The 18,377-nt window shown below is 43.3% G+C and overlaps 2 protein-coding genes across 4 annotated transcripts in view; one reads left to right on the forward strand and one right to left on the reverse strand.

Annotated features, from left to right (window-relative positions):
- Positions 1 to 8,267, forward strand: part of PITRM1 (pitrilysin metallopeptidase 1) — an 83,355-nt gene extending 75,088 nt beyond the window's left edge. Inside the window, exons 22-27 of the mRNA XM_077268536.1 lie at positions 652 to 717; positions 2,324 to 2,436; positions 2,711 to 2,836; positions 2,912 to 3,057; positions 6,674 to 6,776; positions 7,988 to 8,267. Of these exons, the coding sequence (XP_077124651.1) occupies positions 652 to 717; positions 2,324 to 2,436; positions 2,711 to 2,836; positions 2,912 to 3,057; positions 6,674 to 6,776; positions 7,988 to 8,081 (648 nt within the window). The 3' untranslated portion in view covers positions 8,082 to 8,267. The remainder of the gene's footprint in view (positions 1 to 651; positions 718 to 2,323; positions 2,437 to 2,710; positions 2,837 to 2,911; positions 3,058 to 6,673; positions 6,777 to 7,987) is intronic.
- Positions 8,268 to 10,012: 1,745 nt separating this feature from the next.
- Positions 10,013 to 18,377, reverse strand: part of PFKP (phosphofructokinase, platelet) — a 92,742-nt gene continuing 84,377 nt past the window's right edge. For 2 of the 3 annotated variants that reach the window (XM_077268538.1, XM_077268537.1), the window contains exons 20-22: positions 15,933 to 16,032; positions 13,314 to 13,419; positions 10,013 to 10,604 (exon numbers count right to left, since the gene is read on the reverse strand). In XM_077268538.1, coding sequence (XP_077124653.1) covers positions 10,451 to 10,604; positions 13,314 to 13,419; positions 15,933 to 16,032 — 360 coding nt within the window. In that variant the 3' untranslated portion in view covers positions 10,013 to 10,450. The remainder of the gene's footprint in view (positions 10,605 to 13,313; positions 13,420 to 15,932; positions 16,033 to 18,377) is intronic. The other variant, XM_077268539.1, reaches the window with a different exon arrangement.

Below are 18,377 nucleotides of genomic sequence, written 5' to 3' on the forward strand. Positions count from 1 at the left end.
CAAAGTAATTTTTTCCATGACAAGTGTTCATAGCCCCCTGTATAGCTGCTATTTAAAGGGAACCTGTCACCTGACTCATGGTGCTCATGGTTTGCAGCCAAGTATATTTTTCTCTGAAACATTGCTGTGTTTCAGAGGGTATAGGTTGCTGATCACGAGACCATAAACAGAGATGAGTCCAGCACCGCTGTGGCCATCTGTTTTTCCCAGTGCCCACTGCAGGTGATTGACGGGCACTTCCCACAGCGAGATACCCATCAATTGCCTAGAGCGGTGCTAGGAAAAGCCAGCCAGCGGCAGCATCGGACTTGTCCCTTTTCAGACTATGGTCCCCGATCTTTAACCTATATTTTATGGCACTATCATATTCCACAGCGCTTTACATTCCCTATCAGGATGTCTTTGAAGTGTGGGAAGAAACCAGCGAACCCGCAGGAAACCCACACAAACATGGGGAGAACACACAAACTTGGTCTTTGTCTTTGGTGGGATTTGTACCCTCCCCAGCACTGCAAAGCGGAAATTCTAACCACTGAGCCACTGTGCTGCCCAATTATGCTAATGCCATAATGCAGCAATGTGATTGTTTGGGATGTTTGTTTTTAATACACGTGACAATTATTAAATACACCACATTTGATTGTATCACAGAAATCTTTAAATCCTTCATCGCCTGGACAAGATGGTTCCCACAAAAGCTCCAGAAAGTTAATTCACGTAAGTTGCCAATTTATTATACTACATCCCCTCTTACAGATTGGATTTTATACATAAGATCCAGGTTTATTACTGTGTGTTAGGCAGAACTGATGCTGCTTTTTACAACCTGTTTTGATGTTGTCCGCTGCCTTTACATTGGTCGGATAGGTCCTCAGTGTAAGAGTAGTGGACAACCTCTTTAATGGGTGCCATGTCACTATTTTATACGATTTTGGAATAAAGGCTAGCTTTTTTATCAGCTGGACTCATCCTACTTTTTTTCTTTTTCAATCTTTTTATTGAACATTTGAAACATTTGTAGAAGGGGAAGGAGGGAAAGGAAAGGGTAAAAGGATAAAAGGGAAAAGAAGGGAACATGAAGGACTTGCAAGTCCTTGTGAACAATCAGTGTTGTATACATAAAAACAGAACTTTATTAAGTTTGAGAGCACAATTCTATCCATCTGGACCATTTTCTAGAGTATTTTTCAAATTTATTATCAATCGGGGCCAATTTATGTTCATAAGAATTGAGTGTAGATTTTATCCACAATATCCTGAAATAAAGGGGGATCTGGTCCCTTCCAGTGATAAACAATAGAATTTTTGGTAATAAGCAGGATATGAGTAATAATCGCCACCAAGGATGGTGAGATTGATTGGGTGTCCAAAGACAATAAAGCCAGTTGTGGAGATAATGTGACATCCGTGGAGTGAATTTTATTGATTAAGTTCGATATATGCGTCCATAGGGGTCTAATATAAGGGCAATGCCACAAAATATGAACTAAACTGCCACGATGACCACATCCCCTCCAACAATCTGGTGGATAAGACTTAATAATAATTTTTGCCAGTCTGGCAGGGGTATAGTACCAACGAGTCAGAATCCTACTTTTTTTTGAGCCTCTTTAAGTGTTGGCGTAGGCTGGCAGTTTATCAAGTTTTTCTACCATGTTTTATGGTAAACGACCTCAAGTCTGAACTGGAGTTTGCAGCCTGTGCCAATACAGTGTGTTCTCTGTGGATGAATGTCACATACTGAATATAGTGAGACTGTCGCATTTTGGAAAGGAGCAGTGCGCTCGTGATCGACAGTCTGGACCGGAGGCATTGGTTTGCACTGCTGGACAGAACTGTGCGCTCTGCGATGCTGCGAGCTGAAGCCATTTTACCTCTACAACGTGGCACTGGAGCGCTTACAAGTTCTTTAGAAAAGGGCTTGTATGTGCTCCTCTCCTTACTTAGGATTCCTTTGACTTTTGAAAGCTTGCAGTGGCGGCCGGCAGCCTTGGCATTGAGCAGGAATCTATAAAATTGTATAAATTGCTCCTTTATTGAGAACAGAGAGGATTTTTAATAAGTATATTGTAAAGTTGCTGCTTTTTATATGAAGGTTGTAATTTTATGAATGATTTACAGCGTTGAGACAAGCTCTTTAGTCTTTCAGGTTTGTGGATACTGTTACGTTGATTGTATTATGGGACATTTCACAGTGGAACATGAGATGAGAACAAATTTGCTATTAGAATGATCTACAGACCTACTAAGTGCTAATGCATTTTTGTATGTTAAAACCAAAAGTCATACATTATAACATAAGGCGCTTGTTTTGTTTTTACAGGACCCAACTTTCAAACCCTGTCAGATGAAGACCCTCTTTTCCCTGCCATTTCCAGTAAATTATATTGGTGAATGTATAAGGACCGTGCCTTACACGCATGATGACTATGCCAGGTAACATTAATACAAGGCGGACACCTTGTAAGAATATACCGGCTCTAAATTGTATATGTGCTTTTATAGATTTGTGATGTCTTGTCACGAGAAGTCTATGCTAAGAGTTTGTGTGGCCACCCTGTGGTTTCAATGTGAATTACAGCCTGTCATGGGTTTTGCTAGTATGTTGCAAAATTGTAAAGTTTTCAGTTCCTGAGAAAATTAAAATCCTTAACCAAATTAAAGAGAAAAAATTATATATGGCTGTTCTGAACATTGTTTAAATTTTTAGCCTTCGTTTACTTGCACGAGTAATGACAGCAAAGTTCCTCCATGGGGAGATCCGGGAAAAAGGAGGCGCCTACGGAGGAGGGGCCAGGCTGAGTTTTGATGGAGTTTTCACATTTTACTCTTATCGGTAAGAATAACAAATGACTTCATGAAGACTATTGTCGTAAATTGGAGGAGACTCTCATGTTTGCTCATTTTACAGAGATCCCAATTCACTGTCCACACTGTCCACATTTGAGAAGGCCGTAGACTGGGCCAAGTCTGGGAACTTTACTGAGCAAGACCTTGAGGAAGCCAAGTTGTCAGTATTCTCAGCTGTGGACTCTCCTGTTGCTCCGTCTGATAAAGGTACATGTAGGACTTTATGCCGACAGCAAAAGCTGGTTTTGTTTTGCCTTTTTTTCCCCCCATTTTTTTAAGCATTTCGCAAAGGTTAAAAAAAAAAAATCTTTGGGAACTTGAGTTCATTTTTTACTTAGTTTCCCTTGAACGAACTTTTCTCGTTATATCCCGCAGTTTAATCTTGTAATTAGTCACCCACGCGATCAGGCCATCACGGCGACAAAAGGAAATGGCGGCTTATGTAAGCGCTGTATTTTACCATTTCTGCCTTTTTGTTCTTTCCTTGCACAGTTTCTGGCTTCTCCTGTGGCTGGTGCCTTTCTCCGTTTCCAAACTTCCTATGCAGCCATTATGTTAAAGGGAACCTGTCACCCCGTTTTTGCGATATGAGATAAAAATACCGTTCAATAGGGCCTGAGCTGTGCATTACAAGAGTGTCTTTATTATCCCCTGATTCCTCACCATTGCAGAGAAAATACCGTAGTAATCTCGTTGTTTTCTGCTGTCAGTCACCCCGATCCAGTCCGATGGGCTGTGCCTAATCGCGGTCTCTCCCCCCACTCCTCGGCGTGTCAGACGCAACTCGATCTGTGAATAGCACAGACCGCGCTCATTTGCATATCGAGACTTCTGGGGCACAGAGTTTACAGTGAAAAACCTGCGCATGCGCAATGATGTGTTGTATGCTTTGCCCACAGTTGGGCAAAGCATACTGCGCAGGCGCGAGATGACACTTTAAAGTGCAGGCGCTAAATACAACGCCGAGACGAAAATTCATAGTGAAAGCCGGAGGTGGGGAGAATCGTCGATTAAGCCCCGCCCATCGGACCGGGGTGATTGACAGCAGGAAACGGCGAGATTACTACAGTATTTTTGCTGCAAAGGTGGGAAATCGGGGGATAATGAAAGCACTCTTGTAAAGCAGAGCTCAGGCCCTATTTATCGCAAAAACGGGGTGACGGGTTCCCTTTAAGGCACTGTAAAAAGACTGCGTTTAAAGGGAACCTGCCAAGTTGTACCTGCACTCCGATCTGGGGACGGCCTGGTACAGAGAAGGAGAATGCATAAGAGTCCAGTGGGCGGTCCTAATCAGTGATTGACAGCTATCTCTGCATGCACAGTGATGCAAAGAAAAGTCATTTGCTGAATAAGACCACCCACCGGAGTCATACAAGCACCAGGGATAAATAAAATCCAAGTTTTAGAGAAACTTTCTCCAAAAAGGTGCATCAATCTGATCAGCTCCTCCTGCTCTAGAACACCCTCCCTACAGATGATACTGTTTAGAAAATGACAGGTCACATTTAAAGGGAGTCTGTTGGCACAAAGTGACTGTTCAAACCAAGCACAGGCACTTGGTGCATCAAACAGTACGCACGCCAAACACGTCAGTGCACCTTCCTACTTGTTTTCTTTGACCGCTCTGACTTTATAGAGGCCATAGAAAGGCAATCAAGGAAAAGGTGGGTAGGGATCAATGGGAAAACAAGAATTTTGCAAAGTTTTACGGAACTGTTTGTCCACACCATGTGTGCAACAAACGTCTGTGCTTGATTTGGATAGTTAAAGGGATGCCTGAACAGTCATTCTCTACTGACAAACTACAGGCACTCGGTGCACCCTTGATGTGGCCAAAAAGTTCAGTGCACCTACAGAACTACTTGTTTTCCATCTGTCTCTGCCCTTCTCTCTGGATCTGTGAAGTCAGAGCAGTCAATCAAAGAGGTGGGTGAAGATATAGGGAAAGTGGGAAGGAAGGTGCACTGAACGATTGTCCATGCTAAGGATGCACCGAGCACTGTCATTGGTTTGAACAGTCATCCAGTGCTGACCGTCCCTTTAACCCCTTCACCCCGTAGCGTTTTTCGTTTTCTGCTCCACTTCTTCCCAGAGCCATAACATTTTTTAATTTTTCCGTCAATATGGCCATGTGAGGGCTTATTTTTTGTGGGACGAGTTGTGTTTTTGAAAGATACCATTGGTTTTAGCATGTCGTCATGTCATGTAACAGAAAACAGGAAAAAAATTCCAAGTGCAATGAAATTGCAAAAAAAGTGCAATCCCACACTTTTTTTTTTTTTTTTGGCTTTTTTGCTAGTTTCACTAAATGCTAAAACTGACCTGATATTATGATTCTCCAGGTCATTACAAGTTCATAGACGCCAAACAAAATTGCACAATTTTCCGATACCCGTAGCGTCTCCATTTTTCGTGATCTGGGGTTGAGTGAGGGCGTATTTTTTGCACGCGGAGCTGACGTTTTTAATGATACCATTTGGTTCAGATACGTTCGTTTGATCGCTCGTTATTGCAGTTTAATGCAATGTCGCGGCGACCAAAAAATCGTAATTTTGGTGTTTTGATTTTTTTTCTTGCTACGCCGTTTAGCGATCAGGTTAATCCTTTTTTTTATTGATCGGGCGATTCTGAACTCTGCGATACCAAATATTTGTAGATTTGTTTTTTTTTTTTCTTTTGATTGGGGCGAAGGAGGGGTGACTTGAACTATATATATATATATATATATATATATATATATATATATATATATATATATATATATATATATATATATATATAATTTTTTTTTTTGTATATATTTTTAAACATATATTTTTTTAATTTTGGCATGCTTCAATAGCCTCCATGGGAGGCTAGAAGCATCCACTACTCGATCACCTCTGCTACATAGAGGCGATGCTCAGATCACCTGTATGCAGCAGAATTACTGGCTTGCTATGAGTGCCGACCACAGGGTGGCGCTCACAGCAATCTGCCATCAACAACCGTAGAGGTCTCGAGGAGACATCTGGTTGTGATGGCAACGCACCGATGACCCCCTAAACTCGTGACGGGGGTCAAAGGTGCGCGTACTTCTGGCCGTGCGTCCGGCAGCGCTTGTTAAATGCCGCTGTCAGCGTTTGACAGCGGCATTTAACTAGTTAATGGGTGTGGGCGAATCACGATTCCACTCGCGCCCATTGCGGGCACATGTCAGCTGTTGAAAAAGGCTGACATGTAGTGGCTTTCAGCTCACCGCCAGAGCCCACCTCAAAGCGGGGGTTCTGCCAGCTGACGTACTATTCCATCAGCTGGCAGAAAGGGGTTAACATTACCTTTTGTAATCGCACTGATAACTTTCCTATCACTTCTATGGGTAGGTGCACACGGTCGGTACTCGGCAGCGCTTTGGATAAAGCACATGTCCGCTGTGTCCAAAGTGCTGCCGGCTTTTGAACACAGTTGAATCTACATGTGATCACTGAACTGTGCGGAATCACCGCGTCCGATACATTGTACAGGTGAAATTCATCTTGCAGAGGCTCGCATCTCCCCAAGCTAAATTGACATGCTGCGGTCTGGAAAGACGCGCTGCATGTCCATCTCCACGGGTGAGCCGGAAGTACACAGCATCCAAACCGCAGCGTTGGCTGACCGTGTGCACCTGAACTGTCACATTTATTCCAGCAAAGCCCCAGCCATACAAGTTTTGATGTTTTTCCTATATGGTCAGTTATAACATGCCATATCGCATAGCTTCTTCTGTTCTGTAATGCTTTCCTCTGATGCTTGGATTCCCTGGCATTTAGGAATCACCTGTAACGTCTGTAATATTCTTTAGGTATGAATCTCTTCCTGCACGGCATCACGGATGAGATGAAACAGAAGCACAGAGAGCAGTTGTTTGCCGTCAGTCATTCCGATCTCATTAATGTCGCCAGCAGGTAAGTGTGGCCATTACTAAGCATACAGTCAGGGTAAGGGTTCACAGTAGGTTCAGCCTCTTGTCTCTGTATTTCCGCGTAACCCATTCAAAATCTTTGACTTGCATTTACGTGTCCCTGCCTTGGATGCGGGCTCGCAGGCTGAGCCCACATCTTTCCCCGCACATGATGGCTGAATTAATCAGCCATCATGCGCCTTTAATGCTACGTTCACATTTGCGTTGTGCAGCGCAGCGTCGGGCGCAGCTGCGGCGACGCATGCGTCATGCGCCCCTATATTTAACATGGGGGCGCATGGACATGCGTTGTATTGCGTTTTTAGACGCTTGCGTCTTTTTTGACGCAAGCGTCAGGGCGCAGAGGACGCAGCAAGTTGCATTTTTTTGGCATCCAAAAACACAACGCATGCGTTGCAAAACGCGTTATGCATGCGCTTTGCATGCGTTGTGTATGCGTTGTGCATTGCGCCGCCGACACTGCACAACGCAAATGTGAACGTAGCATAACAGAGGCGGGTGGAGCGGTGCTCTGACCGAGGCAAAAAACAGTTCACGTGCCCCATACACTTCAGCTAGCCGTCGGGCCAAACGATCTTGCCCTACTCTCCCAGACACCGAAGCGCTCCTGTGTTCCGACAGAGCCGCAATGCTGGAGGTTTATCTGGGTTAAACGAAAGAATCGGCAGTCTAAACACGCTGGATCCTTAACTCCTCCATCAGTCACCCGTAGGGGGCGCCCCCATACACATCAGCCTGTCTGCCGAAACAGTTGTATCGGTGTTCAGCTGATGTTAGGACATGACATGGTCTGATCATTTCACAGCTCCTGGGCAGGGGGGAAGCAAAAAAGAGAGTATACAGACAGGGCAGCACGGGATCACAGCTCATTGTTTCGGTGAAGTAAATCAGCTGTGATCCTCTACAGTAATGTCTGTACACTTTTTTTGCTTCCTCCCCTGCCCAGGAGCTGTTATGATCAGACCTTGTCCCTGTACGGTCAGACACAGCCATTACACAGTACACAGCAGGGACACATTTACAAGATTATCTCAGCACAGGAACATATTTTTTTAAACGCATCGAGTTGTGGAAATTATTATTGAAATTCCACAAAATTTACATTTTTGATATTTTAAAGTAAAAAATATATATTCTAAAAAAAAACATTAATATATGATCAACCCCATGTTTGTGTCTTTTTGTCCCTCACAGATATTTAGCTATTGGTCAGTGCACACATGGAGCAGCTATTCTGGGCCCTGAAAATGCAAGTATTGCAAAAGACCCAACCTGGATTATTCGATGAAATTTATTCTTCATAAAGAGGAAGAGTTGTTAGAACGAAGTACAAAGCTGACCAGTCCTTGTAAATGACATCTACTTATATTTATATATATATATATATTTGTCTATCATGTCATTCTAAAATTATTTTTTAAACTATTAACATTTCTTGTAATGTTGAATTATAGGACTAAAGAATTCAGAAGTATTTTGCCTTATGTCTTTAATTTAAAACCTTGTTCCCCATCCTCGCTCTTCAGAAGCGCACTGCTCCTGGCCTTCTTTCTTGTGAGGGCGAGGCAGGTGGCGCTGTGCTCCGGATTGACAGGCTACACCAGCAATGTTGGCCCAAATTGTGTCCTTTCTAATGCTGCAAGCAGAGGCGGCTTTCCTTGTGCCACTCCGCTCCTCTCAGATGCAGAAAGTCCGGTCGTACCTAGCAATTTAGTCTGCTTCATATTTGCGCTGATAATCTCTAATGGAAAGAGCTTGTAAGCACTGCACTCTTTTTCTAGGATAATGGCCGCCTCTGAAAAGACAGCAGAGTGGCCGGTAACCTAGACAATGAGCAGAAAACTATAGAATTAAAATGAGATTTTTAACAACGAGCAAGTTGCCTGTGTTTACAAGGATTTTGCAAGTTTTAACCATTTATGGTAAGACAACATCTACAATCAATCTGGTGATTCTATGACTGATTATGCTATACCCAAATTAAAGGGGTGGTCCCTAACTAACATTTATTTTATTCCTAAATGTCTATTTAATGTAATAATCTAATTGCTTTCCTAAATATATTTATTTATTTTGTGTATCCCAGCATGCACTGGGGGGTTCTCAAACGAGTCGTCATTGGGGCAGAGGCTGCTGTTTGTTTTGGACCAGCCCCTTTTTAAAGCCCCAATTCATTTTGTTTTTATCCCTTTTTTCCCCCGAATACGACTAATTCATTATTCGGTTTGCACCTTTTTTGAGTCTCTTATGTGCTTACCTGTCTTCTTTTTTTTTTTTGGCAGAGTTTTATCAATTCCTGATATTTCCAGCTAATTTATCAATTGAGATGTTTTAAATAGTCACAATTTGTCACAACTCTACTCCAGCATTCCCCTGATGAGGTTTTATGTATGTCTTCTCAATAATGGTTGTTGACGAGAGAAAAATGACCGTTTTTAGACTTTGTGCCAAATTCATGAACCACGTGTGCCATTTTGATGAAGTCAGTGAATACCACAAGAAGAATGACATAAAAAAATAAATAAAAAAAAAGCTTACATCAGACAATGTATCATAATCTGATATAGAAAAATGTAACCTGTAGGATATCAATCACGCCCAGGGAGATGTGGCCCACTTGACTGTTCAGGAGTGTGGCTCCACCCCTATGACCTCTTACCGTTGTTTCAATACAGCCATGAAAGTTGTTGTTCTCTCTTGTGCCTTTTATCTGGTAGAATAAAAGATAACCACTGAACTTATCACCATACTGGACAAAAGATTAGTGGAGGTATGGTGGCCTACATCCTGACAGCTTCCTTTTTAGAGGAACTTAAGCAGTTTATCACCTATCGTGGAGGTAAGTAATAACTTATCACTGGGGCTCAATAAGTTATACAAGCGTAGATGAGGGGAATTGGTAGTTCTCCTAAAAGGGTTATTGGTTAAAATTGGAAACAGCTTGTAAAAACAAGAAACTTTGCAATTTACTGGTTGTTAAAAATGGTCTCTGTCCTCATAAACAGAGAGAAAAATATAGTGGACAATCCCGTCAGTGTTCAACCTTGCAACTCGCACACCTCTGCTCCACACTGATGAGGGGCAAACGCCACGAAACAGACTGGCCATAGAATGGTTTATGGATACAAATAAACTACTTACCTGACCCCATACACTGACACTATGTAACTGGTTATACCCCAGAGATGACTTCTTCCTACAGAATCTCCAACCACATAATGTTTTGCAAAGTTACTTTATTACATCACATCAATGTATCCTGCAACTTGTCACTGAAGGGAAAGAAATACAGACAGCACATGTAAATGTGGCTCCATTACATCTCCTACACAGAGTGTAATAAACGAGAGTATTGCACACAACACACAGGGAACAATGCCGCCCATTCACCTCTGTGACGATGGATAAGGGAAGAAAAATAAACTCTGGACAGTGAACGATGTGATGTAAAATCTTCTACACTTTCCATCTGTAATATTTATTACTACTTTACTTTTTTGGAGATAACCTGGACACTGCGTGGACATAAAGTGCTGGGACAATATAATTTAAATTACAAAAGATAAAATGGATAATCATTCTATAATAAAGCGGTAAAGCACACAATGGAAATGGAGACAGGCTATGATACGAGGCATGATGATGGGGCCGTAGCCTTTAGATCACTCCTGCATCCGATCCTTTTGGTCTGGGCACGTGAACGTGTTCTAGCTGGCCAGCATCTGAAATGTCATAGCTGGTCTTGTACTTGGCCAGAATTTTCATCAGTGGTCTCAGCTTCAGCCACCATTGCTCCTTTGGAATCCGATGTCTGGAATTAGAAAGCAAAGAAACATTGTTTCAGTATATGTGAAACAGTACAACTTAAAGGGGTATTCCACTACTCCGGCAACCCCTTCACAAATACATTTCCCAATGTTAAAACCACCTTAATCTGCCTCTCGTACCAGCGCCATTCCAGCTACGCTGGAGCGTGGTCTCCTAAGGATTGTGTAACCTTGTCATACCTCATGAATCCTGCAGTGAACCTGCGGCCGCTATGGGGCTGATGTGCTCTCACTTCCTTTGAACAAAACATAGACATCTGTGGAGGTGTGGGCACTGCAGCACATTAGTGACCGCTGTCTGGCTGCAGGGCTCACGTGGCATAACAATGTCATGCAAGCCTTGGGAGACCAGGCACTGACATCGCTGGTATGGAAGGCGAGTATTGGGTATCTTTAACCCCTTACTGACCTCGGTCGGGATAGTACGTCCGAGGTCAGATCCCCCTCTTTGATGCAGGGCTCCGCAGTGAGCCCGCATCAAAGCCGGGACATGTCAGCTGTTTTGAACAGCTGACATATGCCTTCAATAGCGGCGGGTGAAATTGCGATTCACCCGCCGCTATTAACTAGTTAAATGCCGCTGTCAAACGCAGACAGCGGCATTTAACTACCGCATCCGGCCGGCCGGATATGAGCGCATCGCCGACCCTGTCACATGATCGGAGGTCGACGATGCTTCTCCATTGTAACCATAGAGGTCCTTGAGACCTCTATGGTTACTGATCGCCGGCAGCTGTGAGCACTACATAGCAGCGAACAGCAGATCGCTGCTATGTAGCAGAGCCGATCGTGCTGTGCCTGCTTCTAGCCTCCCATGGAGGCTATAGAAGCATGGCAAAAGTAAAAAAAAAAAAAAAAAAAAGTAAAAAAAATGTGAAAAAAATAAAAAAAAAATATAAAAGTTTAAATCACCCCCCTTTCGCCCCAATCAAAATAAATCAATAAAAAAAAATCAAACCTACACATATTTGGTATCGCCACGTTCAGAATCGCCTGATCTATCAATAAAAAAAAGCTTTAACCTGATCACTAAATGGCGTAACGAGAAAAAAAATCAAAACCCCAGAATTGTATTTTTGGTCGCCGCGACATTGCATTAAAATGCAATAACGGGCGATAAAAAGAACGTATCTGCACCAAATTGGAATCATTAAAAACGCCAGCTCGGCACGCAAAAGACAAGCCCTCAACTGACCCCAGATCATGAAAAATGGAGATGCTACGAGTATCGGAAAATGGTGCTATTTTTGTTTTTTTTGTTTTTTTAGCAAAGTTTGGAATTTTTTTTCACCACTCAGGCTACTTTCACACTAGCGTTAACTGCAATACGTCGCAAATGCGTCGTTTTTGCGAAACGCCGCATCCAGCAAAAGTTTTTGCTGGATACGTTGTTTCGTCATAGAGTAACATTAGCGACGCATTTGCGACGCATTTGCGACGCATTTCCAAACGGTGAATGCGTTTGGCGGCGTTTGGGCGTATGGTAGCGGTCCGTCGGGAAAAAAAAACGCTACATGTAACGTTTTTTGCTCCCGACGGTCCGCTTTTTCCGACCGCGCATGCGCAGTCGGAACTCCGCCCCCACCTCCCCGCACTTCCCCGCACATCACAATGGGGCAGCGGATGCGTGGGAAATATGCATCCGCTGCCCCCGTTGTGCGGCGGAGAACACACTAGCGTCGGGAACGTCGGCCCGACGCGCAGCGACGGGTTGTTCCCGACGCTAGTGTGAAAGTAGCCTTAGGTAAAAAATAACCTAGTCATGTTAGGTGTCTATGAACTCTTACTGACCTGGAGAATCATAGTGGCAGGTCAGTTTTAGCATTTAGTGAACCTAGCAAAAAAGCCAAACAAAAAACAAGCGTGGGATTGCACTTTTTTTTGCAATTTCACTGCACTTGTAATTTTTTTCCTGTTTTCTAGTACACGACATGGTAAAACCAATGATGTCGTTCAAAAGTACAACTCGTCCCGCAAAAAATAAGCCCTCACATGGCCAAATTGACGGAAAAATAAAAAAGTTATGGCTCTGGGAAGGAGGGGAGCGAAAAACGAACACGGAAAAATGGAAAATCCCAAGGTCATGAAGGGGTTAACATTGGAGAACGTAATATCTAAGTGGTCATCTGATGAGATCTATTTAATAGTGTATGTAAGTTGTATTGTGAAATCTAAAGTACAGGGTGTCCATTTATATGGATACACCTAAATAAAATGGGAATGGTTGGTGATATCAACTTCCTGTTAGTGGCACATTGGTATATAATCGGGAAACTTTTCAAGATGGATGGTGACCATGGCGGCCATTTTGAAGTTGTCCATTTTGGATCCAACTTTATTTTTTCCAATGGGAAGAGGGTCATGTGACACCACAGAAGAAATGCTAGCACAGGCCCGCCCTGTATTATTCCCATCCTGATGGCATGTGGTGACGATAAGCTATCCCTTTATGATCTGTGATAGTCTGACTGTAAAAACCCTCAACTGCAATGATTTGGCTCTGCTGCCCTTCTAAGAAATGATGCAGTGGTGCTCCCTGGAAATGCAGCCCACACATGTCCACATTATACCCTTTCATTGCTGGTGATGGTTCTCCACAACAGGCACTTAGAAATGTCAATCCTAAAAGCCTGTTGTTGTTCAGATGAGGCCTAGCGATGACGATATGGTTTCTGATTTACATTAGCACTTACTTGAAATCCGTTTCGTCTCTGAGTTGCATAACTGGCTGAAAGAGAAGAGCTCGTCTGCGCATCCCTAATAGACATACACTGTCTTCTGTGTTTGCAAATATCCTGCCTGGAGGTTGGAGAATAACTGGTTAGTACATCATCACTTTAGGCTGAGAAGTTATCAGTTAAAGAGGACCTATCACTTACTCAAAAAAATTTGACTTAAATACCTTGTAAAAAATTTTGAGCTCCCCTGATCTGATTCTGCCTCTCTTTTCTGTTATGCTCCACTTTGCTCTATTGCAGACAGATTCACATTTATTGCTTTTAGAGGACAATATGTGAAATCTCCACTTGTAGTACAACTGGACATTTCTTCAGAGTTTTTTCTGTTGGTCGTGCACTTTCACCCCTCCCAGATGCTGGCAATCACAGCGTGGGAGCTGATCTACGACACTGTTGAGCTGAGAGTGGGAGCGAGTGGTGTAGGCACGCGCCCAGTTGCTCTTTACAACCAGAGAATTCACATACTGCGCTCCAGAAGCAGCAAATGTGAATATCATGAATCATTTATATACACCTTCCCACCTGCTTGATTTCTCACTACCTCCGCCTTTCTCTGGCTGTATGAAGCCAAAGCTGTCCATCACTGAAGAGAGTGGAGATTGGGGGAAATTTAGCGTTTCTGTAAATCGCCGCATGCGGACACATCCGCATACAACGCATGTCCTAATGTTAATGATAGGTACGCAGGGAAACGCTGGACGCAGCCGGCGGAGCTTCACGGAGGAAGCACGCTGCCATCCGCAGCGCACAGGAACACAAGTCTGAAACCAGCCTAAAAAATGCAGCCACATTTCCGATATGTTATTAGTCTATAGAGGCCAAGTTACATGCAAACTGTAAACCCAACATCGTCAGATTTTTTTTTTTGCCACAATCACGGGTTGCAATCCAACCTCGCTGAGACTGGCTTGATGTAATCTTGCAGTCTTTGTCGCCCTCTGTTGTGTACGGGTTAGTTCTATGTTCTGGATCTTAGACATGGTTAGTGGAGGGCAAAAGAGAAGGTACAATAGTGCGCCCCTACAGGCAGGGAGGTGAAACATCTGTAATATTTACACCAAGTAGTAATGAGACATTACCTTCATCTAGGGATCCCAAGTTGCCATGAAAGAAAATATAAAAGCAAAAAAAAAAAGTCTTTTAGCTACGATTGTCACTATGATCTAAAAGGCAGCTGAAAGCCGTGCACACCAAGCAAACTCAACACACTGCGACGGAAAGCAAAACATGGCAGCCAAGGCTGTGTAAGAATACATGACAAATCTCATATACAGGGCAATATAACCACAGTTCAGGACAGTGATGTGCATCTATCTATACCGGGGAACTAAAGAAATCTACACGGGATGTACTCGCGCACACCCATATGGGTCATTATGCCGACTGCATGGGATCACTACACCCACAACATGACTGTGTCTGATGATATAGGCATTTATGTCCCAATAAGATAATAAGCTTGGGGCCACAAGGCGACTTTTCCTACTGGTCTGTACTACTGCTACATGGCAGTGTAATGCAGGTGAATAGGGCCACATTGCAAACCCAAGGGTACTGCACACACAAGTAAAAAAAAAAAAAAAAAAACTGACTAGATCAAACTTTGTGACTTGCTTGCCTGCGGCAGCCTAAGGGTCGCAATGTGACTGCATCACGCTGCAATGTAGCAATGATCTTTGGCCATGACACAAATTGAAAAGCCAGAGTAGCCATGTAGCCCCAGGTACAGACAAGTCAAGTGGCCAAAACATCTCTGCAACTTGCTGCCACAAGACCATTTTGTATCTGTAAAGTAATGTATCCATATTGCAGATTAGGCCTCTTTCACACTTCTGTCGTTCGGGGTACGGCCTAATGCAGTGAAGTGATGTATCGACGGATGTTGTGAAAGTAGTGAAAAACGTGTGTAATGCATCCAGTGTTATGACGGATGCGTTGAATGAGTTGCAGCCTGAATTTTAAGGTATAAAATGAGTGAGAGAGAGAATTTTCCTGACTTGGAAAATGGTTCCGGGCATGCTCAGAATGAAAAAACGGGATAAGTTGCTGGATTCTTGTGTTTGACGGTCAGCGACGGATTCTGCGTCCATAAGCTTCCATTATAGCCAACAACGGACAGCGCAGGACCCGTCGCTGAGCGATTTTCCGACGTGCAGGAAAAACATTCCTCTGAACGTTTTCTCCGCACGACGGACTGCTATTTTCCGATGGATCCAGTGCACGACGGACATAATGTGTGCCCATACGTCGCGAATACAAGTCAATGGGAAAAAACAGGATCCTGCATACAAGTTTGCAGGATCCTGTTTTTTCAAAACTTGACGGATTTCGACAGGAGGAAAAAGACGGAAGTGTGAAAGAGGCCTTATGTGCCTTGGAGGAATTTCCATGGCAAGCGAGTCACGCGAGACCAGTGATCAAAAGAGCAGATAATGGGTGACTGCTAAGCACAATCCCCTCTAGTCTTGTGTGCCGCAGCGTCTATACAGGAGCTCCTGCCTGATCCTCCTCTCCTTTGTGTTATCCCCTTCCCACCTTTATGCATAGACATATTCAGTGTTAGTCATCGGTTACCCTTTCTGTAGGTTTCCTTCAGTTTCCTGGAGATCCACTGAACAGCTTTTGCTGAGATTTTTGTGCCAAAATTTCTATCAAATGGTGAAGGCGCGCCACCCTGTAAGAAGATACGTTCAAGATGGTAAATTGTTAGATCTGTACCGGTCTATGGTCACTGTTCAATAACGTGTGACTCCTAACTCATTCTAAGGGGGAAAGTATGGTCCTCTCTATATTTATACACATACATCTATGATTCACGTCAAACTACTCTTCCATAGACCAAAGAAGATGGGAGTGGGGTGATAGTGCTGCTCCAACACAGGAATAGTCATCCCTTCTAGGTTATATTACATGACTGAGTGAAACTCACTATTTCTCATTCATATTGTTTATCAAATCAAATAGATCACCTTATTGCTTTGAAGCCTGATATAAATACCTTCTTCCAATGAGGTAGGTTTAAAGAGGAGGTGACTGCAGACTCCTGAATCCTTACAGCGCGTACACCACATGCTGTCAGGATTATCCAGTGTCGCTGGTGAGAGTGGGCGATCATGTTACTGCAAGTATGCAATTTGGTCATGTGCCAACTAGACCTTGGCCTCGCTCATTTCACTGGCATTGATTGAGGCTACGCATGTCTGGATGGAATGTGACTGGATGTATGCCAATCACATGCTTATGGTCATATCACCGCCTGCTCTCAGCCTCAACACTGGAAAATCCTAACAGGAGGTAGAACACACTGTCAGGATTCGGAAGTCTGCAGTCACATAGGGTGACTGCAGACTTTTATCACAAGACCAAACAAACCCTTTAAAAGAAATCAGTCATTAGGTTTTTGCTATGTAATCTGTGAGTAGCATAATGTAGGAGCTGAGACCCTGACTTCAGTGATGTGTCACTTACTAGGCTGTGTGCTGTTGTTTCAATAATAGTGTTTTATCAGTAGGAGATTATCACTACAGGACTCTGTTTCGTCTGCTCCTATAACGCCTCCACCACTCATTAGGAGCCTTCAGTCAATATACAGTACAGTGTAGCAGGAAAAAGTAGAAAATCCACATTCAAAAATGTGTATGTATGTGTATCTATCTATCTATCTATCTATCTATCTATCTATCTATCTATCTATATATATCTCCTTTATTAGTGAATAATAGTAATTAAGTAAAAAAAAATACTTAATGCCTAAATCATAGCCTGGCTACAGGATCCATTGAGAAGGTATAGCAAAGATCAAGAGCATTTTGTTTTCCACTTTATTACTAGTATTATTTAGTAATAAAGAAAATATATTTAAAAAAAAAAGTTCCTTAAGCTGGAGTTTCTACCTTTTCCTGCAACTGATTGTCTCCAGGCATAGAAGTCCTCCGTGCTCTTAACTATATGATATATATCACTATGAAGTTGAGCAGGATCTTTTTTTCATTGGCAGCTTATACACTCACCGGCCACTTTATTAGGTACACCATGCTAGTAACGGGTTGGACCCCCTTTTGCCTTCAGAACTGCCTCAATTCTTCGTGGCATAGATTCAACAAGGTGCTGGAAGCATTCCTCAGAGATTTTGGTCCATATTGACATGATGGCATCACACAGTTGCCGCAGATTTGTCGGCTGCACATCCCAAAGATGCTCCATACAAGGCAGGATGGATCCATGCTTTCATGTTGTTTACGCCAAATTCTGACCCTACCATCCGAATGTCGCAGCAGAAATCGAGACTCATCAGACCAAGCAACGTTTTTCCAATCTTCTACTGTCCAATTTCGATGAGCTTGTACAAATTGTAGCCTCAGTTTCCTGTTCTTAGCTGAAAGGAGTGGTACCCGGTGTGGTCTTCTGCTGCTGTAGCCCATCTGCCTCAAAGTTCGACGCACTGTGCGTTCAGAGATGCTCTTAGGCCTACCTTGGTTGTAACAGGTGGCGATTTGAGTCACTGTTGCCTTTCTATCAGCTCGAACCAGTCTGCCCATTCTACTCTGACCTCTGGCATCAACAAGGCATTTCCGCCCACAGAACTGCCGCTCACTGGATTTTTTTTCTTTTTCGGACCATTCTCTGTAAACCCTAGAGATGGTTGTGCGTGAAAATCCCAGTAGATCAGCAGTTTCTGAAATACTCAGACCAGCCCTTCTGGCACCAACAACCATGCCACGTTCAAAGGCACTCAAATCACCTTTCTTCCCCATACTGATGCTCGGTTTGAACTGCAGGAGATTGTCTTGACCATGTCTACATGCCTAAATGCACTGAGTTGCCGCCATGTGATTGGCTGATTAGAAATTAAGTGTTAACAAGAAGTTGGACAGGTGTACCTAATAAAGTGGCCAGTGAGTGTAGTGTACACTGTATATTACAATCAGTGGGGTTATACAGATCTCTGCATTCAGGGCACCGCTACATATTCAGCAGAGAAAACGGATTTAATCACAACTGCTGTACTCAGTAAACTCA

This window comes from Ranitomeya variabilis, chromosome 6 (genome assembly GCF_051348905.1).
Source record: "Ranitomeya variabilis isolate aRanVar5 chromosome 6, aRanVar5.hap1, whole genome shotgun sequence".
Classification (NCBI taxonomy): Eukaryota; Metazoa; Chordata; class Amphibia; order Anura; family Dendrobatidae; genus Ranitomeya; species Ranitomeya variabilis.